This window comes from Geotrypetes seraphini, chromosome 11, assembly GCF_902459505.1.
Source record: "Geotrypetes seraphini chromosome 11, aGeoSer1.1, whole genome shotgun sequence".
Lineage (NCBI taxonomy): Eukaryota > Metazoa > Chordata > Amphibia > Gymnophiona > Dermophiidae > Geotrypetes > Geotrypetes seraphini.
This window is the reverse complement of record NC_047094.1, coordinates 137,623,854-137,645,583: the sequence shown is the minus strand read 5'-3', so window position 1 is coordinate 137,645,583 and position 21,730 is coordinate 137,623,854. Positions and strand designations below refer to the sequence as shown.

The 21,730-nt window shown below is 39.1% G+C and overlaps 1 protein-coding gene across 17 annotated transcripts in view; it reads left to right on the top strand.

Moving 5' to 3' along the window:
* The window catches only part of LOC117345757 (copine-1-like), a 162,711-nt gene that overhangs the window by 55,742 nt on the left and 85,239 nt on the right, over nucleotides 1–21,730 (top strand). For 8 of the 17 annotated variants that reach the window (XM_033914866.1, XM_033914862.1, XM_033914864.1 and 5 more), the window contains one exon: nucleotides 513–5,940. The exons of 5 other annotated variants lie outside the window; for them this stretch is intronic. In XM_033914866.1, the coding sequence (XP_033770757.1) occupies nucleotides 538–3,243 (2,706 nt within the window). In that variant the 5' untranslated portion in view covers nucleotides 513–537 and the 3' untranslated portion in view covers nucleotides 3,244–5,940. Of the gene's footprint in view, nucleotides 1–512; nucleotides 5,941–21,730 lie in introns of those variants that run through there. 4 more of the 17 variants (XM_033914868.1, XM_033914870.1, XM_033914871.1 and 1 more) reach the window with 2 other exon arrangements.

Below are 21,730 nucleotides of genomic sequence, written 5' to 3'. Positions count from 1 at the left end.
TATAAAAATGAAGCCTTAAATAGAGAAGGGGTAACTCTTATTTAGCATTTGTGCAAAATTTTCAGACTGGTCTGGTTTTGCACTGCATTACTTTTGGTTAAAAACAAGCCACTATGGTGTAAAAGTAGTCTTGTGCATTGTGGGCTTGATCTTTGAAAACTGCATGTAAAATTGGTAGTCTTGAGAAACACGTTTTATTTCAAACTGTACTAAACTTCTAAAATTTTGTCTATAATACACTATTGATTAAGTTTGAGGGATGCTCTCTATCTGATGTCTTATTTTTATCTGTTTGAATTGAGAACCTGTTTTAAATGTGTGTTTAATGTTGCTAGGTTGCAGTTATGCTGCTTTGAATGCATTTGATAATAAAAATATTAAAGGTTTATTAAAGGCCTTTATAAGGCGATTCACCCATATCGCAAAAAGAACATATGTAAATATCTAGCTTCAGAAGCACTTTTATTCATAAAAAGCAGTCTGATATAGCCGTTGCCTTTTTTCATCTGCAGGTGTGTATTGTTGATTCAGCGCAGCATGGCTGTGGTCATTCGCTTGCAAGGTCTGCCAATTGTGGCGGGGACCATGGACATTCGCCACTTCTTCTGTGGATTGACCATTCCTGATGGGGGCGTACATATTGTGGGGGGTGAACAGGGTGAGGCTTTCATCGTTTTTGCTACTGATGAAGATGCAAGGCTTGGTATGATGCGTACAGGTGGTGCCATTAAAGGGTCAAAAGTGTCATTGTTGCTAAGCAGTAAAACTGAAATGCAGAATATGATTGAACTTAGTCGTAGACGTTTTGAAACTGCAAACTTAGAAATAACTCCAGCAAATACTAGCCGATCTGGAGCCACACCTACTTCTGCATTGAGTAGTAGGATAACGTTACCTACCACCACTCCCAGTTTTAACACTCCATCTTCTAATATAGTTGCAGCAGTTACTACTTCAGTGCATGAAAGCAGCAAAACCAGCCCTACATTTTCTACAGCCAGCATGGGTACAGCTCCTCTAAATCTTGGTCCAACGTTTTGTACCCCAACATTTACTTCAACTATGCCAACCACAGCAACCCCAATTAATACAGTGCCACCCCCACCAATTCCTCCAATGCCCACCATGCCTAATTTGCCTCCCTTGCCTTCTATCCCCCCTTTACCTGTTCCCCCTCCTGTACCTACTTTACCTCCTGTGCCACCTGTTCCTCCAGTGCCACCTGTTCCACCTGTTCCTCCAATGACGACTCTTCCACCAATGTCAGGATTACTTCCTATGAATCCTCCACCTGTAGCGCCTTTACCTGCTGGAATGAATGGCTCTGGGTCAGCAGTGAACATGAACAATAACATAAACCCATTGTTTATGGGACCCCTGAATCCTATAAATCCAATTCCAGTAAACTCTCAAAATATCATTAAACCAATCCTTGGCAATCCAGATGATTTATATATCTGTCTTCATGGACTGCCCTTTCCTGCAGGCGAAGCAGATATAAAAGAGTTTTTCCATGGTCTTCGTGTGGATGCTGTGCACATGATAAAAGATCACTTAGGCCGTTTTACTGGAGATGGACTAGTGAAATTTCTTATCCCTCAAGATACATTTGAAGCTTTGAAGCGAAACAGAATATTGATGGGTCAACGATTTATTGAAGTTAGCCCAGCAACAGAAAGACAGTGGGTAATGGCTGGTGGTCCTCACATTTTGAAACCTAATTTGGGCCATGCTGGGCAAACACTTCTCCCTTCACATGTGGTGTCCAGATCTCGGTCTCCTAGTGAGCAGAAACGGTCAAGATCACGATCTCCACATGAACCAGGCTTTTGTGTGTTTTTGAAAGGCTTGCCTTATGAAGCAGAAAATAAACATATAATAGATTTCTTTAAAAGTCTCGATATTATAGAAGACAGCATCTACATAGCTTATGGACCCAATGGAAAAGCAACTGGTGAAGGTTTTGTAGAATTCAGGAATGAGATTGATTACAAGACAGCATTATGTCGTCATAAACAGTACATAGGAAGTCGATTCATTCAGGTTCATCCAGTATCAAAAAAAGGTATGTTAGAAAAGATAGACTCAATTCGAAAAAAATTGCAGAGCTTCAACTATATTGACCAGAAAGATGCCATGATGAACATGGATATTGAAAGAGCTGTACTAAAAGTATATGCCCATCTTTGGAATGTTCCTTACAATGTAACCAAAGGTGATATTTTACATTTTTTAGAGGGAATTCCTGTGAATGAAAACTTTGTACAAGTGCTTGTTGATAATAATGGGCAGGGCTTAGGGCAAGCATTTATTCAGTTTAATACTGAGGAGGATGCTCGTAAGGCAGGACGTCTCCACCGTAAAAAGCTGAATGGAAGAGATGCTTTTGTACATCTGATTACTTTAGAAGAAAAAAAAGAAATTGAGAAAAATCCTCCAGTTCAGGGAAGAAGGGGATTAAAGGTTCCTATGTATGCAACTCCACCAGTGTCTGTAATGCAGCATATTGTTGGGGAAGAACACCCCTTTTTGAGTGGTAACTCCAAAGATGCAAATAAAGGTCCTCCTTTTAACTTTCCCAGTCCTTTCAGTGGGTCTGCTAGCACATTTGTTCCACCTATTCCACCAATCCCACCAATCCCACCACCAGGGATTGGCAGTGGCTTTAGTGAAGCTAGGTTAGGAATTTCATCTCTTGGAGCTAACAGCAGCAACAGTAGTGGTGGTGGTAATAGTAATTTGCCTGGTTCAGCTATAGATGCCCAAGGGTTTGGAAGTGTTCCTAATAATCTAAGTGGGCCACCTAACTTTGGAAACAGCCCTCTTAATTTTGGGAATAGCCCTTCCACTCTAACTGCACCCCCTACCTTTGGTACTGGTCCTCCAAGCTTGAGTGGTGGCGGTGGTCCTACACTTCTAAGTGTGCCTCCAAGTTTTGGACCTGGGCCAGGAAATCTGCCAGTTGCTGCACCTCCAGGGTTTGGAACTGGTTCTGGAAAACCAAGCCCAACTGTTATCAAAGTGCAAAATATGCCCTTCACTGTATCAGTCGATGAAATTTTAGATTTTTTTTATGGGTATCAAGTGATCCCAGGCTCAGTTTGTTTAAAGTTCAGTGAAATGGGCATGCCAACAGGAGAGGCCATGGTAGCCTTTGAGTCTCGTGACGAAGCTATGGCAGCTGTTGTAGATTTAAATGATAGACCTATAGGTGCAAGAAAAGTCAAACTTGTTCTAGGGTAAAATTTCTCTTATTGTGTGTAACATGAGTACTATGACTACTGCATCAAGCATTGTTCTCCATAAATTTTATGGGTTGCAGCTTTTGGAGAGATAAATAAACTGGCTACCTTAAGATTGAGATGGAAGTGCTGGGTAGCTGTTAAAATATATAGACTGACTGTTAAGGTGCAGTAGTGTATGTGCACTTTGTGGATGATGGCTGACCTTTTTCAGGTTCACTGGTGAAAACTGAACACACAAATCTCATTAAGGGTGTAGATTAGCCATGCTCTTAATGGGTGCAGTTGCTAGTCATCAGATTTGACTCTGGATATTCTTAGAATTGGTTATATATTTGGTGTGTGTTTGCTTTGTTTTCTGTTAAAGCATTGTCTTAACTTCATTTGCAGCTGAATAAAACTTAGTATCTTTACATTTGTTTTTGTATGTATTAGTTTAGTGTTATTTTTAGGGTTCTTGATGTATGGAAAGTTAGTAAAATGTCTACTAAATTAATTTTTATTACAAGCAAAACTGTTTGTAAAATTCAAAGTGGTGATTGTAAAGTACCTTTTAAACATGCATCATTAAAACAGTGGAATAAGATTTTTGCCACAAAGTGTAAATTCATTAGCTCATCATAAGCATATAATTTTACATTAAATGCTTCAATTGTGGTAAACTAGATATTCAATAAGTCAACATTATGTACAGCGCAAGCAGGGCAACTAGAAGAAAGTAGGTTTAAATGATTGTTTCCTGTATGTTACATGGTTTATCAATTAACTGGCTTACTAATACAGTCGGTTGTAAAACAAACTGGTTTAATATTTGCTTTGCTTCCTTTGGCAATTCTGTGCCAGTCCACTGAGAGAAACATTTCCAACAAAATGTTTGTGTTTAACATTTAAATTATAGAAACTAGATTCTAGTGCAGACATGACCATTAACAAAACTTGCAAAGTTACTAGTGTCTGTAAAAGTAACATTAGTGACTGTGGCAGATAAAGAGAGGGTTGTGTAACTTGGTATGGAGGTGATAGTAGGTTGGGGTCCTGGGAAGGGAGTAAATAGTGGCAGGCCAAGATGGGATTTCTCTGTGTTGATAGGCCTAGTAACATGCCCCAAAAATAAAAAATCTTTGACGGTAGCTGAGAGAAGAATAAGGTAAAATTGTGTCCATACTGTTCAAATAAGTGTGATTTTTGCAAGACTGAAACTTCAAGATCCAATCTGAGTGAGATGAACTGTGGTGGTTTTCTTTCACATACTGTTTGGGAAAAATTGTTTCAAAATGACAGTGATTTATGCATGGATTCTTTTTATAATGAAGAAATTAAGCTACAGTTTGATCTCGGTCTACAGTGTTTACTACAGATTGAAAGACTATACGTCCTCTTTTTGATATTGTAATTCAAACTGGCTTAAACTCTTGGGGAATATTCAGCAAGACTGACATAAAACATGCATGTACCACTTTATACCCTAATAATTTTGAACAATTTATGTACTGGATAGGCACTTTAATACTGTGCTATCAGCTATGGTTTGAGGCTTAGTATTTTTGAGACCATTGTTATAGTTTTGACTGTTTTAGAATAAAATAGTCTGATGTAGAAAGTTTGACTGAAGAAACAGCCATGGAAGAGGATTGAGTGCTGCTGATCTATCATGAAAATTCACGTGGTTTTTTTTTTTTTTGAGTTTGCTGTTGCTTTTTGCAATCAGTTCATTTGTAAATACAGGTTTGAAATAATTGCAGTATATTGATTAAAATGTAAATTAGTCTTTTTACTGTCCCTTTTGGTTGGGCATGAAGTAATTCCAAGTGGCAAAAGTTTTATTCACCTGATTCAAGAATATTTCATAATCTTTAAGAACACCGTCCTTTGCGATTTCTTGATACTGAAAAAGCTCTGGGTTATTTTTGTGTTTATTTCAAAGGACTGTACTAAGTTGTATGACGAAAAAAGCTGACTGCATTACAAATCGGTTCATGACTCCTAAGTATAAATTAGGTTTGATTAATAGACCAGGTGTTTTCAGTTCTAAAGCCCTTCAGAATCCATTATTGATGTTTTGTTGAAAGTAAATTGTCTCTCATTTAAATTTTGTTAGTAAGGAATTTAAAGGTCTTAGAAACAAAACAGACAATGGTCTTCAGAAATACAGCTGGTAGAAGGAGTGGCTCAATGCTATTTAATTAGAATTCATGCTTATTAATACAATTGTTTATTGTAAATTAAAATTTGCAGAAGGGAAGACCCATAGAAGTATAGAATCTAGAAGAACCTTGTTCCTCTTTCAATCGATACACAGCAATGTTTTGCTTTCTGCTGAAATGTTAATTGTGCTTGATTATACTTTGCAAAATATCAGTTGTGCTTATCTTGATATTTGGTCATCATGCCATTTGTAGATGGTATGCTGGGAAATTGATTCTTTTCTCAAGCTAAAATTTTAATGCCTATATACTGCAGATTTGTGGTAAAAAGTGAATTCCTTCTTTTTGGATTATTTTTATTCTTGGTCTTGAGACTTCAGGATCCTGCTATGGCCAAGCTGTTACTGTTGGGGGGGGGGGGGGGGGGGTTGTGTAAAGAAAATGTATGGTAAAACTGCTTGTGAATATTGATGCTGCCGTTTTTGTTTTAATTCTTTTTTGCTATGAGGATATGCTATCTTATGTTCAGTTTCATTTGTTTCAATCTGAGCACTCAAACACACACAGCACCTCTGTAAAATGTACCTTTTTTCTTCAACTGGATTTCTTCTATAATTTAGTGAGCAGCTAATTGTGTGTGCATCTTATTTGGGGGTTGTCTTTTTACACAGTAGTTGGGTACTTCTGTATAACTTTTGTAAGCCAGCGTTTGAAATTGGAAAGCAGTTGGTGCAAAATGTGTAAATATCTTCCATGATGATCAGTAAAACTAAGCACTAGCCAAAGACACTGGTTCATTGTTTAAACTATATAAATCCATAGTTGCAGGATGAGTGATTTTGTAGCTGAATATAAGTGGAAGACTGCACAGAACAGGCAGCAAGCTGTGTGTGTGGTTTTTTTTCTTTCAAAAACCTGATCAGAATCGGAGGGTAATCTTAACACCACAACTAAAGTAATGTCTTGTTTTCCAGATAAAGGCCACATTTATATACTGTTTGAAAAATAATATATAATATGGGGATATACTTTATATTTTTTCCAAAAAAACCACAAATGTTTAAACATATCTGCTTGGAAGTGCAGCAAGAGATATTGTTGCATTGAGTGTTAAAATGCTGGTTCACATTTTAGGTGTAAATTGCATATGTTTTAACTGTTGATTCCATTATGTAATTAAGTATACATTTCATTGCCAGTTTAGTAACCTGTTGGTTAAATCTCAGTAGGGGATGTTATAATGGCACAGCAAATGGGGCAGTAAATGTCCATTGTAGCTAACGAACCAGGAGATTTAGCAGTGGAAACAAATTAGTTGAACATGTGATGTGATGTCTTGTCTTCTTTCATTATGTACATACATAAAACTACCCAGAAGTGTTCTGTGTTCCAAAACAAAATGAAACTTGACTTCATTGAATAAAACAAGTAAAGAAACACAAAATTGGTGGTTTATTTTAGTGTTCCTCTTGGAAGAGAAATGAGCTTCAAAAGGAAGCTTTTATGTGCCATGTTTGGGAAATTACCAGATAACCAGGTACTTTATTACACCTATTTGTGTGCTTTTCTTGAAGCCTTTTGAAGGACATTTGAAAGGTAACAATGGCTGTTTACTGTTTTGTATTGAAAGCAAACAAATCCTTGCATATAGAATGCTTTGTTTTCCTACTGCCAAACGGAAACACTTGTCATGAAAGTACTTGCCATAGTCTTCATTACTACAGAACTACTTCTGGTGTGTGGTCTTAAAATGAATTTGTCACTAGGCTTTGCTGTTGCTTGAAATAGGTTTTTTGGGGGGGTTGCTTTTACTTATGTGTAGTTGGATAATATATTCTAATCTTAGTTCAGTTTAAATACAAAACAATTTCTAAATAAGTTTTATAATCCTTCATCATCTGTAAATTCAGCTGCTGAGTATGATCATGGGAGCATGGCTATGTTTGATAAAAGATGTTTAAGCAAGACTGTGGAGTTGATATATTCAACTCCAACTCCTTTTTACTACTGCAGGCTTGGACTCCTACTCCAGCTCCTTCTGATATTAGACTTTACATTTTTGTTCTGGATGTAAAATAATTTAAATCCAGGACACAAAATATATGAAGTATAAAATAATTTTACCATATTAAATGTAAGTTTTTATTTTGAAGCTGAAATTGGTATAATTTTACACCAAAAATTGCTTCCACCAAAACTGACACCACAGCCCTGTTTTTAAGGATTATAAGTTGTTGTTTTTTAAAATTTTTGAACTGCGCTAGATTTAAAATATATTATCCAACTATACATAAGCAAGTGAAAACTTCCTCAACAATATGTTTTTAGAAAAAAAGTATTCTAAAAATACACCATAACTGAAAGAGCACTAGTTTAAAAAAAAAAACCAACCCAACAACATTGGTTTTCTAATGAATGCTGGTTATAAAGAATTTTTTATCCTGGTTTTAGAATGGAATACAGAATATTATAGCCTGATCATCGGACTAGAGATTTTGGTAGTTGATTACAGACTTTTGTACAAGACATTAGGGCCTGATTCTCAAAACTGCACCATTAGGCAGTGGTAGGTTTAATTGGTGACAAATGGCACGGTAATTGATCACATCGTTTAAGAAGTAATTTTTAAAAAATGTAGGTGCTTACAAAGAACGCTGTCCAAGTCCCGTCTATAGAGTCATCTACTGGCGCCTATGTCAGAAGTAGGTGTGGTGTGCAATGCAAGTGGATATTTGCACCGATAGGGACTTAAGTAGACACAATTCTTATCTCAGGTAGGCACCATAAATGTAGGCCTTTAAAAGCCCTGGCATACATTTCCGGTGCCTACTTTTGATGTGGTGTGGTTCTGCAACACCACAGCAGGATTGACATGCAAATGGCACTGTTTGCAGAATCTGGCCCTAAGAGTTTAACTTTACAAAATCTCATCTAGGTAAAGTGTGTTTTCACACCCATTTTTCAAAGTCAAGTACTTGCCTTTATAAAATATTAGTATAAGCAGAAAAAGAGCCCATGAATAAGTTGTAGCACTTAAACCAGTTCATGGTTTGCTGTACATAAATGTCCATGCTTGAGTGAGGGAAAGCATAATTGGAGTGTATAAATTCCACCCCTGTACAAATTGAAACTTGTGCATATCTTCATGGTAGTCAGTATTTTGAGATTTATACACATGGGTCTACTTGGGTGTGTAAATAATTTCTATACTGGCATCTACATGCATTTGGTTGCAGTTACTTTTTCACACAGGTGTTGGACAACTTTGTTCCTTAAATAAATGAAGTAATAATTTAAAAACTGTGTTGTGTTTTACTCATGTTCCCTTTTTCTAATGTTAAATTTTGTTAGATCAGAAAACATTCAGTCAGACATATGTACAATAATAGGGATGATCAGGAAAGGGGGAGACCTTTCAAATAACTATACCCATTGAGCTGCCATCTTATCTTAATAGCAGTTACCTATTAGTATACAGTTGAGTCACATTATTACGACCATCTGCTAATATCCAGAATAACTGCCTCTGACAGTACAGAAGGTAGCCAGACACTGTGGGAGTGACTCAGTAAGATGCTGGATGGTTGCTAAGAGGTATTGGGAGCCCTGCAGATTGCAGTGCGTCTGATAGGTGCTGATGGGTGCATGGTGGTGGATCCAGTTGTCGAACATGTTGATCGAGGTGGTTCCAAATTTGCTCGATTGTGTTAAGGTCTGGTGAATTCAGAGGCCAGGGAAGTAGTTGGAAATCTTGGTTGTGCTTTGCAAACCATTCATGAACAATTCTGGCGGTACGATATGTCACATCCTGTTGAAAGATCCCATCGGTCATAAGGAAAACCATCAACATGTATGGGTTGGATTGGCAAGGATGGAGAGATACCCATATCGGTGGAGAGTGCCTTCCAGTGGTATAAAGGGACCCAGACCATACCAAGAAAACATTCCCCAGACTATAATGCTGCAGCCACCAGCTTGTGTACATCCAACAGTGGTTGCCAAGTGTTTGTTCTTGTTGGTTTCACTCCTTACACGCCAACATCCATCCATTTGACGGAGCTCAAAACGTAACTCATCGGAGAAGGCAACTCTCTGCCAGTCATCGCAAGTCGAATGTCTGTACTTCTATGCAAATTGCAGCCGTTTTTTTGCGATGAATCTTTGTGTTTATGGGTGCAGTCACCAGCTATCTGTTCTGGAGCCTCATTTACAATGGGGTTTACTGCACAATCGTTTTGGACACGCATCCGGAAACCCCCCGTTTTGTTTGGATGGTGAGTTGGTTTGTGGTAGCGTGCCGATTGGCCCATACCAATCTGCACAGCCAACATTCATCTTGCGATATCGATGGATTATGCTGCCCTACAGTTACTATATTGAGTCGTCAAAAATATTCCATTTGTCCACTCAGAGTACGCTTTAACCACAGCAGCCTGTGAACAGTTCACAAATTTCCAAATTGCTGCCGCCCTTGGCCCGGTAGCTGATGATCATGCCTTTTTCAATGTATGATAAATCACGCTTTTTCCCCTTGACAGCCACTGATGCTATATTGGCAACTTCCAGACATCCCACCTTATGTATCCACAAAGTCTGTGCACGAAATGTGCATTCTTTCATTGGCTGTGCATTCCTGACATCAGAGGTAAGCAGTGGTCATAATAATGTGACTCAACCATGTACAATGACATTTAATGCTAAGCACACAGGTCCCTAGAAATGGTATGCTTAAAGTAGGGACTAGAAATAACAGATTTCTGGCAGCCTAGTATGGGACTTGAGTACATTTAAATCCTGCATTGAATTCCGTTAATCCTTTTTTCTTCTTTCCAACCCAACATACAGTATAGTGCAAAGAAATTATACATAAGAAGTCTCTCCCTGCCTACCTACCTCCCAACCCTCTACCTTGCTCTTAGGGCCCTCCATCTGTGATAATTTCAAGTTGCAGAAGCAGAGGGAGGGCTCTTTGGGATGGCTGGAGGCAGCCTGACTTCATCACTGCTGAGAAGACAAATGGGGGAGGGAGGAGGGGACAGCAGGAGGTAGGCAGGGAGAGATGCCAAAGATGGGAAGGGGGAAGAGTACAGTGCAGTGGAAGGAGCTCAGACTAGATGGGGGAAGAGAGATGCTGAACTCGAGGGAGGGACAGATGCTGTTATAGTGGAAAGAGGGGGAAATGCTGGCCATGGGGTAAAGTAGAAAAGAACAAGAGTGGAGAAACATGCCACAGAAATGGACAAACACAGCAAAGAGATGCTGGATGGGGGGAGAGAGCAAAGGCACAAAAGGTGATGGGGAGACAAAGGGGCAAAGCTGGACATAGGGTGAGGGCCAGTGATGCAGTCGTGATACTGGACTGAGAGGAAGGGAGGAGAAAAGAGAGGTCTAAAAAAGTTGAGTAACTTTCAAAGAATATGCATGCTAATCCAAAAGCTTATAGATTTTAAATGCAATCAGAATGCTTGATGCATAAGTGGTATCTTTGCGTTTCTGATTGTTTACAGTACACGTTGATCCTTATTCCTTGAGGTGAAAAAAACCAACATGGGTTATAGTGCATAATGAGAGGTTGGTTCGCCTATAACAGTGTTTTTTTCTTCACATGAGTTTGTTGCTTTCTGTGATAATTTGGGTTCTGTGTACTCACTCTACCCTTAATTTAAAAATAAGACATCGATAAAGGTTGGGTTTATTTTTACTCCAGGGATCTATCTGTTAATCTTTAACTTTTGCCTTTTGTCTTAAATTGCAATGTGTTTTGTATGCTGATAAGTGAAACCTAAGTGGTTTTGCAATGTGGCATGAATATATATGAAACAGCAAGGACTCTGACTGTATGTCGTGTTGGTCTTCTGTTTTTTTGCAGTGCACCTGGGCTGTGTTTAGTTATGGTACAGGAAATACTTTACCTTTCTTTTATATATAAAAACAGAACTTGAGCTGAACTGTGAATTTCAGGCAATTGACTGGTAAATGTAAAATGTCATAGCTGCAATAGCTATTAAGATGTACAAAGATTTTGGTTTTTAATCTAGTTTCCTTTTGAGTTGTCATTTTGATGAATGAATGCTGCTAGAATAAATTAGCTGTAACTTGCCATATGGTCTCAAACTTTTGGGGCATCTTACTGGGATGGTATCCAAATCCTCTATGGTTATTATCTGTCATTGGTAAATAATTTAGATCCCGTGTTGCCAAGATGTTTTTCTGTTTTACAGTAGACTCTCTGTTAACCAGAACTCTTCAAGCAGCCAGAAAAAAAATCTAAAATACTGTAATACTTTAAATAAAAATGAAAATTAAATGATTTCTGGCAGAAATTTAAGTGTAAACTTGGCATGCCACACCTGAGTATGCGCACGCTTTGCCTGCCACATGTCCGGTAGTTTGTCTGGAACAGTTTAGGGTATGGCAAAGTATGGGATATAGCATTAGTTAGGCCTATTTTTAATAGTAATTCTCAAGCAACCAAAAACTACATTTATCTGGCATCAATCAATCCCTATGGGTGCCGGTTTAACTGAGAGTATACTATATTTAACTAGATAAAAGTATGATGGAAGAGAACCAAACTGCAACTTTAATAAAGAAAGATGTAAAACATCCATGCACTTGCATATTACAAACAAAACGTAGGGATTGATGAATCTAAAAAGGAAGCAGTAGTTCACAAGTGCTTAATCTAGGTCACAAATGTCAAAGTCGGTCCTTGAGGGCCGCAATCCAGCCGGGTTTTCAGGATTTCCCCAATGAATATTCATGAGATCTATTAGCATACAATGAAAGCAGTGCATGCAAATAGATCTCAATGCATATTAATTGGAAAAATTCTGAAAACCCGACTGGATTGCAGCCCTTGAGAATCGACTTTGACACCCCTGATCTAGATAATAAGACAGACTTGGACATGAGAACCATATTTCACATATGAGAATGTAGAGCTACACAGTTTCTATTAAGATACGGACAGGATAGAAAACTAAAACACAAGCAACAGATAACACTAGGAGGAGGCAATCGAGTTGTTTTTTATTACTGAGTTTCTTTTGTCACTGAACTTCCAGTTTACCTAACTGTTATTAGATTACCATGCATGAGCCTTTTCACAACTAGCAGTGTTTGTTCATTTTCAATATTCTGCCCCCTCCTTCCCCCACTTTCTAGCCAGTTTTCGATCTAGTTCAGCTATTGTGTAACAGTTGGCGTTTCCTTAAAGAGTATGGTACCTCAAGTCTATTCACTATTTTGCAATGGCTGTGATCCCCCACACCACAGCAGTACACATAGTATTTCTACCCTGTACTAGTTGAAGGAGCAAAGGCTGAAATCTAGCTTATGTTTTCTATATGGCAGCTCCTCTGCATTATTTTGAGGATAGACAATGGAACTGCCAGTAATCATTGGAAGTTGTAGTTTTATGTCTTGCACAGAAAACTTAATTTATAAACTCCACATGTCCGTATTCATAACATGATGGTAAGAAGTGGTGTTGGTGGGAAGATGTAAGTCTGCCAAATATTGATTGAGATATGATGGCTAACATAGTAAAAAGCTGGCTGCATTGCTGATCTGTATTTCCAAGGCAGTGTGTGTGTGTCCTAAGAAATCTTGTTCAAAAATACTGATAGTTCTTGATGTCATCTGGATGGCATCCCTGTGTTTGGTGATCAGGTGATGATTTTCAATAAAAGGACAGCAGGTGAATTGAACCATATATTCTGTATTGTCTGTGAGGATGCATCGTATAGACAAGTATATGACTTCAATAGTGCTAACATGATTGGTTTTTCTAAATATACATGGGACTTCACTCAGATGTTCTGTCAGTCTGTTTTTGGCTGCGCAATTGTCTCATTTAGCAAAGACTTCTCTCTCTCTGCAGTTTAAATAAAAACATTTTTGTGAAAAACTGAATTTGTGTTAAATACACTGGGAGAGTGTCACACTGCTCTTGTTGTTGGATAAAGTTTCACACACCCGTCATAAGTGCCACAGCTGCTTAGAACTCAGGGCTATGATGATCCTTATTACACCATGAGTTCACAGAGGACAAATAATCTCGGGGGCTTCAAGGTGAGGGACTTTGCCTGTTCCATCAGATTTTCTGGCATCTCTGAAGAAAGCCAATGAGTGCAGAAAGTGAGATAATTGGAGGACTCGCAGGACTATGCCACTGCCAAATGTTTTACTTTGACCCTCCAGAAGGAAGCTTTCTGACATGGTGCAAGTACTACAGCAATCATTAATGGTAATTTTGAGAGACTGAGATCATACTCATCCTGGTATGTGCAACATCAACCCAACTGGAGATATTTCTCCCCCCTCCTTTCCCCTACAGACTAAGTTGTTTGGATGAGCAGTATATTATTATTATCTTTGTAATTGCATGATGGGGAGGAGCATAGTTTTGGGGAGTGCTCGTATACTAGTGTCTAGCTGAATAGGATGAAAAGATGCACTGAAATTATAACATAATGGAAGATTTCAATTACCCAAATATTGATTGGCTAAATATCTTGATTGGCCATATTAAGGAGATAAAATTTCTAGGATCCAAAAATGACTACTTCAAGGAGCAGTTAGTTCGAGAATAGATCAGAGCAGGCGATACTTTAGATCTGCTAGGCAGAACTTGATGCCGTGAGGCACTAGTGATCATAAAACGATCTAATGTATCATCATCGCAAGGATGAGACTATTTAAAGAACTTGCTGGGGCATTTAATTTAAAAAGCCAAGGCTATGATAAAAAAGAGGAAACTAAAGTGAGCTGTTGCCATGGTTAAGATTTGCATGAGAATTGGATAAAATACCTTTCTCACATTAGGTCAAAAGAAGACCAAATGTCAGCCAGTGCAATTTAATGAGGAGGTAGGAAAGGCAGTAAAAACCAAAAGCTCATCTTTGAGATATTCAAAAGCTAACCCTAATAAAGTAGGTATGAGCACAAGCAGTTGCAAGTTAGATGTAAAAAAAAAAAAAAAAAGGGCATAGGCTAAAAGAGAATTTCAAAAAAAGCTTGCTATAGAGGCAAGAATTAATATGAAATATATTTTCAAGTGCATATGAAATAAAAATCCTGTGAATGTTGATTGGACCACAGGAAAACCAAAAAATAAAAGGAGTGCTCGGAGAAAAATAAACAAAAATCAAATTTCTTTGGATTGGCCTTTTACTGCAAAGGATGTTTACAGTCCTTCCCACAGTAAAAACCTTATTTTTTATGGTAATTATTCAGAAGAACTAAATTGTCACTATAAGTCTAGAACATATAATTGATCAAATCAAGAAGCTTGGTAGAACAGATCAATAGTACCTGATGGTATAATTTATTTTGTTTATATTCTGCCTAACCAGAAAGGGCTCAACAAAGGCCATGATACAGAAGTACTGGAAGGTAGACATTGTAAAGCCCTTTAAAATGGGCTTCAAAGGTGATCCACAAATCCTATAAATAAGAGCCTGAATTTGGTGCTGGCAAAAATAGTTGTTTAAAAAAACCTGTTTAAACTGTTTAAGAAAAACAACAACACTGTATTGACCATATATACGTGGCTGATATAGAAAATGACTGTAGTTAAGAACATAAGAATAGCCTTGAGGTCAGACCATTGGTCCATCTAGTCCAGTAGCTCATCTTCATGGTGTCCAATCCAGGTCACAAGTACCTGGCAAAAACCCAAATAGAAGCAACATTCCATGCTACTGATCCAAGGCAAGCAGTGGCTTCCCCTATATTAGTCTCAATAACAGTCTATGGACTTTTCCTCCAGGAAATTGTCCAAACCTTTCTTAAAACCAGCTACGTTAACCGCTCTTACCATACATCTGGCAACACGTTCCAGAGCTTAACTATTCTCTGAGTGAAAAAAATATACAGTGCTCCCCCGCAAATTCACGGTCCCGGTCATTCGTGGTATTTTCTGACCGCAAATAACTGGGCAAGAGAGGGCAGCCAGAGTGCCGGCGAATGAAGGAAATCACTCGCGGTATGCTCCGACCGCTTCTTCCTGTACTAAAGTCGGGCCTCACCAATCAGGAGCTGCTTTGACACACAGCTCCTGATTGGTGAGGCCCGACTTTAGTACAGGAAGAGGAAGTTGGAGCATACCGCGAGTGATTTTCTTCACTCGCTGGTGCTCTGGCTGCCCTCTCCTTTCTCCCCTGCTAAAAACTGTATTTGCGGTTTTTCAACATTCGCAGGAACCCCTGCAAATATCGGGGGAGTACTGTATTTCTATTGGTTTTAAAAGTATTTCCCTGTAACTTTGAGTCTTTGTAATTTTTGATGGAGTAAAAAAATCGATCCACTTGTTACCCATTCTACACCACTCAGGATTTTGTAGACTTCAATCTCCCCTCAGCCATCTCTTCCAAGCTGAAGAGCCCTAACCTCTTTAGTCTTTCCTCATATGAGAGGAGTTCCATCCCCTTTATCATCTTTGAACCTTTTTTAGTGCCACTATATCTTTCTTGAAATAAGGAGACCAGAATTGAACACCTATCCTGTATGTCAATCCTTATCAATTACTAAACTCTACAATTCCTTCCTGTCCATCTTACAGGTCCTCTGTGGTTATCTAATGCTTATGAATTCACATGCCATCCTCATCTCCATCACCATTTCCATAAAGAGTATTTCTCTGATTTCTCCTCTGTATCCCCTATTCTCTATCCTGTGCTCCTTTATTCCAGAGTTAGAAATCTGCCTCTGGTTTTAAATGTCTCGCCTCTACTGCCTTTCTTCCAAAGTATACACTTTGAGATCTTTGTTCTTGCATTTTATGATAGAGACCACTGGTTATTTTAGTAGCTACCTTCTGGACTGACTCACTCTGATATATATCTTTGAGGGTGTTATGTCCAGATTTGTACTCAGTAATCCATGTGAATATCCCAGCAGAGACTTATACAGAGTTATCACCATTTTCCAGCTTTCCATTCCTCTATGTACTCAAGCATCCTCCTGGCTTTTTCTAGCACCTTTTTTTCTTATTAGGCCAACTCAAGATCGCAGATATCCCCAGTTCCCACTCTTCTTGTCATTCACAGAAATACTTCACTCCCTGTTCTGTACTTCTCTTTTAGATTGAGATAGCACAATTTCCTGTCCCTGCATTTTTTTTAGCATTAAATATTAGCTGCCAAAATCTGCTTTGCTAGATCCCTCCTAACATTATCCATATCTTTCATGGGGTCTACCTAATGCAAATTGTAGTATCGTTCACAAAGAAGCAATCCTTATTCAAAAGCCCTTATGCCTTAGGCCTCCAACTTTTTTCATGTAAAGGGCTTCAATGTGAATACAAGAAAGCTCTGAAGGCCACCAAAAGATTTACACATATTCCTAATTTTGTAGACGGTCTTAACCTTGTTTAGACCAAAATTAAACATTACAACACTTGGCCTATAGCAATCCTTTTTTAAGACATTTAATGCACTATTTTGGTGGATAAGATTGAAATTAATGCATTTGCAGGACCTAAAGATGATTTCAGCCATCTGAGGGTCACAATGGAGGACTTTAAGGGCCACACATTGGAGATAACAGTCTAATTCTATATTTAGAAAAACCCAGCTTCTAATTCATTCAACAACTTCTTTAGGGCCCATACCAAGGACATTCAGTTTATTTATAAGTCACCTATGTGGAACCAGGTCAGATTCTGCTGAAATCCAAACATACCACAAGTAATTCTCTCCCTTGATCCAACTCTCTGACCAGCAGGTAAGATTTTGTTTGACAAGACACTCTGCAGCAGTGTTGTCATTAATCTCATCATAGAAGTCAAACTTACTGTGTTAGTTTCCAACCTTTTCCTTCTGCTTTTTTGGAGAGAGACCATGTCCACCCTTCTCTAGTTTTCTAGGACCACTTGTGACTTAAACAGAAAAAAATATATTGAAAAGGCAGTGGCTTAGTGAGAGAGAGAAGGGTTCAGCAAAGGCAAGTCTTGACAGTTTTTCACCCTTTCAAGAACAACCAACAAGTGGATAATTACAAGCACTAGGAGACAATGAAATTAAAGGGAAATACTTTTAAAACCAACAGGAAGAAATATTTTTTCACTTGGAGAATAATTAAGCTCTGGAACACATTGCTGGAGGATATGGTAGCAATGGTTAACGTAGCTGATTTAAAAAAAAAAAAAAGTTTATTTCTCACCCGCTCTTATCCAGGGCGAGTTTGGATAACTTCTTGGAGGAAAAATCCATAGACTGCTATTGAGACAGACATAGGGGAAGCCACTGCTTACCCTGGGATCGGTAGCATGGAATTTTGCTACTCTTTGGGGTTTCAGAATCCTTTCTACTCTGAGATTCTGGAATGTTGCTACAATTTGGGTTTTTGCCAGGTACTTATGACCTGGATTGGCCACTGGAAACGGGATACTGGGCTAGATGGACCATTTGCTGTTCTTATGGTGGTGAGCCCTTTAGATTTTTAGATAGCATCTGACAGCTGCTTATGTAAGGCTCCTTAGGAATCCAGAATCATAGGATAGGAGTTTTAGTCCTTTACTCCATATGGAAAGGGTCACATAAGGAAAAAAAAGTACAGAATAGCTGTTGACCCTACGCTTAGAGTAGATTCCCATATGTTGCAGCTTTACGTTCTGTTCAGCTACTCCCCAGTTACTGTCTTCCATAGCAAAGAAAACTGTTACTCTGCATGCAACTTTGTAAGTGTATAAATAAAGCCTTTTAATTAGCCCCTACAGAAGATCTGAAGCCCACTAGTGCACTTTATTGCTTTCTCTTCCTGCAGTACACAAGTTTAAATTCCTATTTTGTTAAAGATAACCATAACATGAAATCCTAGGAAACGAAATGGAGCTGTTAGTACAAAATGAAAGTCATAAGTAGCAAGCATAAAAGTTACATTTCTATCTCCAGTGAGTTGTGATTGCTAGTAAAAAGGGGCAGATAGCCCCTAACAGTCAGGAAGAACAAAACAATATTGAAATGCCTCTGTATAGGTACCTCCTGCAATCATGCCTTTAGTGTTATGTGCAGTTCTGGTCGTCCATGTCAGAAAGAATAGAGCAGATCTTGAAAACATTTAATAAAAAAGTTAAAGGGGATAGAGGGTTAGGTTGTGAAGAAAGGGTAAACAGGGCTTTTCAGCTTGGAGAAAAGAAAACAGAGGGGATATAATAGAACTGAAGATAATACAACCATGAGTTAGGTGAAACTGTTAAATAGTGACGTTTTTCACCCTTTCGAACACATAAGAAAGCAATCCCCAAAGCTACTGATAAGCAGCTTGAAGAATCATAGTATTCTATATCAGGCAGTACATAATGCTGTTCAATCTGTTGCTGGTGGGTGTGGTCAAAATAACATGGGATTTAAGAGGTTTAGGTAGATACAAGAGTACATAAGAACTTAAGAAAAGCTTTACTGAGTCAGACCAATGGTCCTGTAACCTGTTCTCACGGTGGCCAATCCAGGTCTCTAGTACCCAAAGAGTAGCAACATTCCATGTTACCGATCCAGGGCAAGCAGTGGCTTCCCGAATGTCTTTCTCACTAACAAACTGGAATTTTCCTCCATTCTCCTACCCTACCAACATGGCTTCAGACCCAACATCAGCACCGAATCCCTATTGGCCTCATTAATCTCAAAGATCCAACATCTTCACTCTTGCAATAAGTTCGCTGTTCTTCAATTCGACCTTTCTGCAGCTTTCGACATGGTCCATCATGATATACTAATTCTCCAACTTTCTGAAATTGGCATAAACTCAACAGTCTTAGATTGGTTCTCAAGATTCTTACGTTCCGCTCCTACTTCGTTAACATGAATGGCTACTCATCCCTCCTGTGGAAACCGATTTGTGGAGTTCCTCAGGGCTCACCTCTATCCCCGATTCTTTTCAATGTTTATATGTCCTCCCTGAAACTCCTCCAACTGTCCCCCTTGGAAACCCTTTACACTTACGCCGATGACATCCTTGTCCTCCTCGAGACCGACTCTAACTTCACCAATCTCTCTGAGAACATCTCTTCATGTATATCGAACCTCCAATCCTGGGCTTTCACTGTACAAATGAAATTAAACGAAACCAAAACAAAACTACTTTGGCTCGGCCCCAAATTAGATCAGCTACCCACCCTCATCTCACTGTCCTCGAACACTCATGCAAAGTTCTGGGCATCATCATTGATTCCACACTGCCTTCAATGACCACCTTAATTCCTTAGTAAAAAAATGCTTTTTCAATCTTCACATGTTAAGGAAAGTGAGATCTGCTTCCATCATCATCACTTTGCTGTCCTCGTACAATCCATCATTCTTTCCAGACTGGATTACTGTAACTCCATCTACATAAGCCTGACAAAGAAAAGCCTTCATAGACCCCAGCGGATACAGAACACTGCGGCTAAACTAATCTTCGCAAAAAGCAAATTTGACCACTTCTCCCCGCTTCTGTCTAAGCTTCACTGGCTCCCAGTAATTCTTGGGTTCACTACGCCTGCCTAACCTTCAAGTCTCTACATGGTATCCTGCCTCCCCTTTTTCCACTATCCTGGAACTCCTCTAATCCCAACACCACCAGATCCACTCAAAAATTCAAACTATCCTTCCCCTCTTTAAAAGGCATATCCCATGCAGGAAAATTAGGGACTTCCCTCTTCTTCAGGATCACTGAACTCTGGAACAGCTTTACTACCCCGCTTCGGAGCCTGACCTCCCTCCAACTCTTCCGAAAACATTTGAAAACTTGGCTTTTCTCTAAAATGCAATAACCCCTCCCTCATCGATATACGAAGTCCCTCTAAACTTCTCTTTCTAAGTCCTTTTATTTTTCATTGTAGTTCCTTTCTATACCAACTCCTGTAAACCGTGCCAAGCTCTACTTCTGTGGAGATGATGCGGTATACAAACTTAAGGTTTGGTTTAGTTTAAACCTTTCTTAAAACCAGCTACGCTATCCACTCTTACTACCACCTCTAGTAATGTGTTCTAGAGCTTAACTATTGTCTGAGTGAAAAAAAATTCCTCCTCTTGGTTTTAAAAGTATTTCCCTGTAACTTCGAGTGCCCCCTAGTCTTTGTAATTTTTGATGGAGTGAAAAATCGTTCCACTTGTACCCGTTAAACTAAACTAAACTAAACCTTAAGTTTATATACCGCATCATCTCCACGGAAGTAGAGCTCGGCACGGTTTACAAGAACTTAAAAATGAGAAAGGGTAGGAAAAGGTTTACATAAGTTTATAAATCGAGTGGAAAAGTAAGGGAAAAGAAATTACATGTTAGAGAAGAGCCAGGTTTTTAGTTGCTTGCGGAATAAATGGATGGAGCTCAGGTTCCGCAGCGGGATTGTAAGGTCATTCCAGAGACCTGTGATTTTGAAAAGAAGTGATTTTCCCAGTTTACCTGCGTGGAGAATACCATGTAGGGAGGGGAAGGATAGTTTTAATTTATGGGCGGTCCTGGTGGAGTCAGGGCACGAGGAGTTGAAAGAAAGTGGGATTAGGGAAGGAAGGATGCCGTGAATAATCTTAAAAGCCAGGCAAGAGCATTTGAATTGGACTCTGGAAATCACTGGGAGCCAATGAAGATTGGCCAGGAGTGGGGAGACGTGGTCAGATTTACGTTGCAAAAATCAGCTTGGCTGCCGTGTTCTGAATAAGCTGGAGTCTTTGGAGGCTTTTTTTTGTTAAGTATAGGTAAATGGCATTACAATAGTCAAGTTTGGAGAGGATGATGGATTGGACAAGGACGGCGAAATGTTTTTGGCGGAAGAAGGGTCTTGCTTTCCTTAGCATGTGGAGGCTGAAAAAGCATGATTTTGTCAAGGAGTTGAGGTGGTCGTTGAGAGAGAGAGAGGAATCGATAATGATGCCAAGGACCTTGCTTGAGAACTCAAGGTGTAAGGCAGTGCCTGAGGGCAGTGCGAAGAGGGTGGGCAGGTGTTCTAACTTTGGGCCGAGCCAGAGCAATTTTGTTTTTGATTCATTTAGTTTCATCTGTACCGAGAGGGACCAGGAGTGGAGTCTCATTATGCAGGATGTTATGTTATCGTGGAGGTTGGTGAGGTTCTGGTCTGTTTCAAGAAGGACAAGGATATCGTCGGCGTATGTGTAGATTGTTTCAAGGGGGGAAAGCTGGAAGAGCTTCAATGAGGACATATAGATATTAAAAAGGATAGGGGAAAGGGGTGATCCCTGAGGGACACCGCAAGAAGGAGACCAAGGAGTGGACATGGTGCCATTAGAGTTGACAGTGTAGGAGCGAGAGCGAAGGAAGTTTGAAAACCAATTAAGAATGGTGGAATCAATTCCTATCTCGGATAGTTGATAAAGTAGTATGTCATGGTGGACGACATCAAAA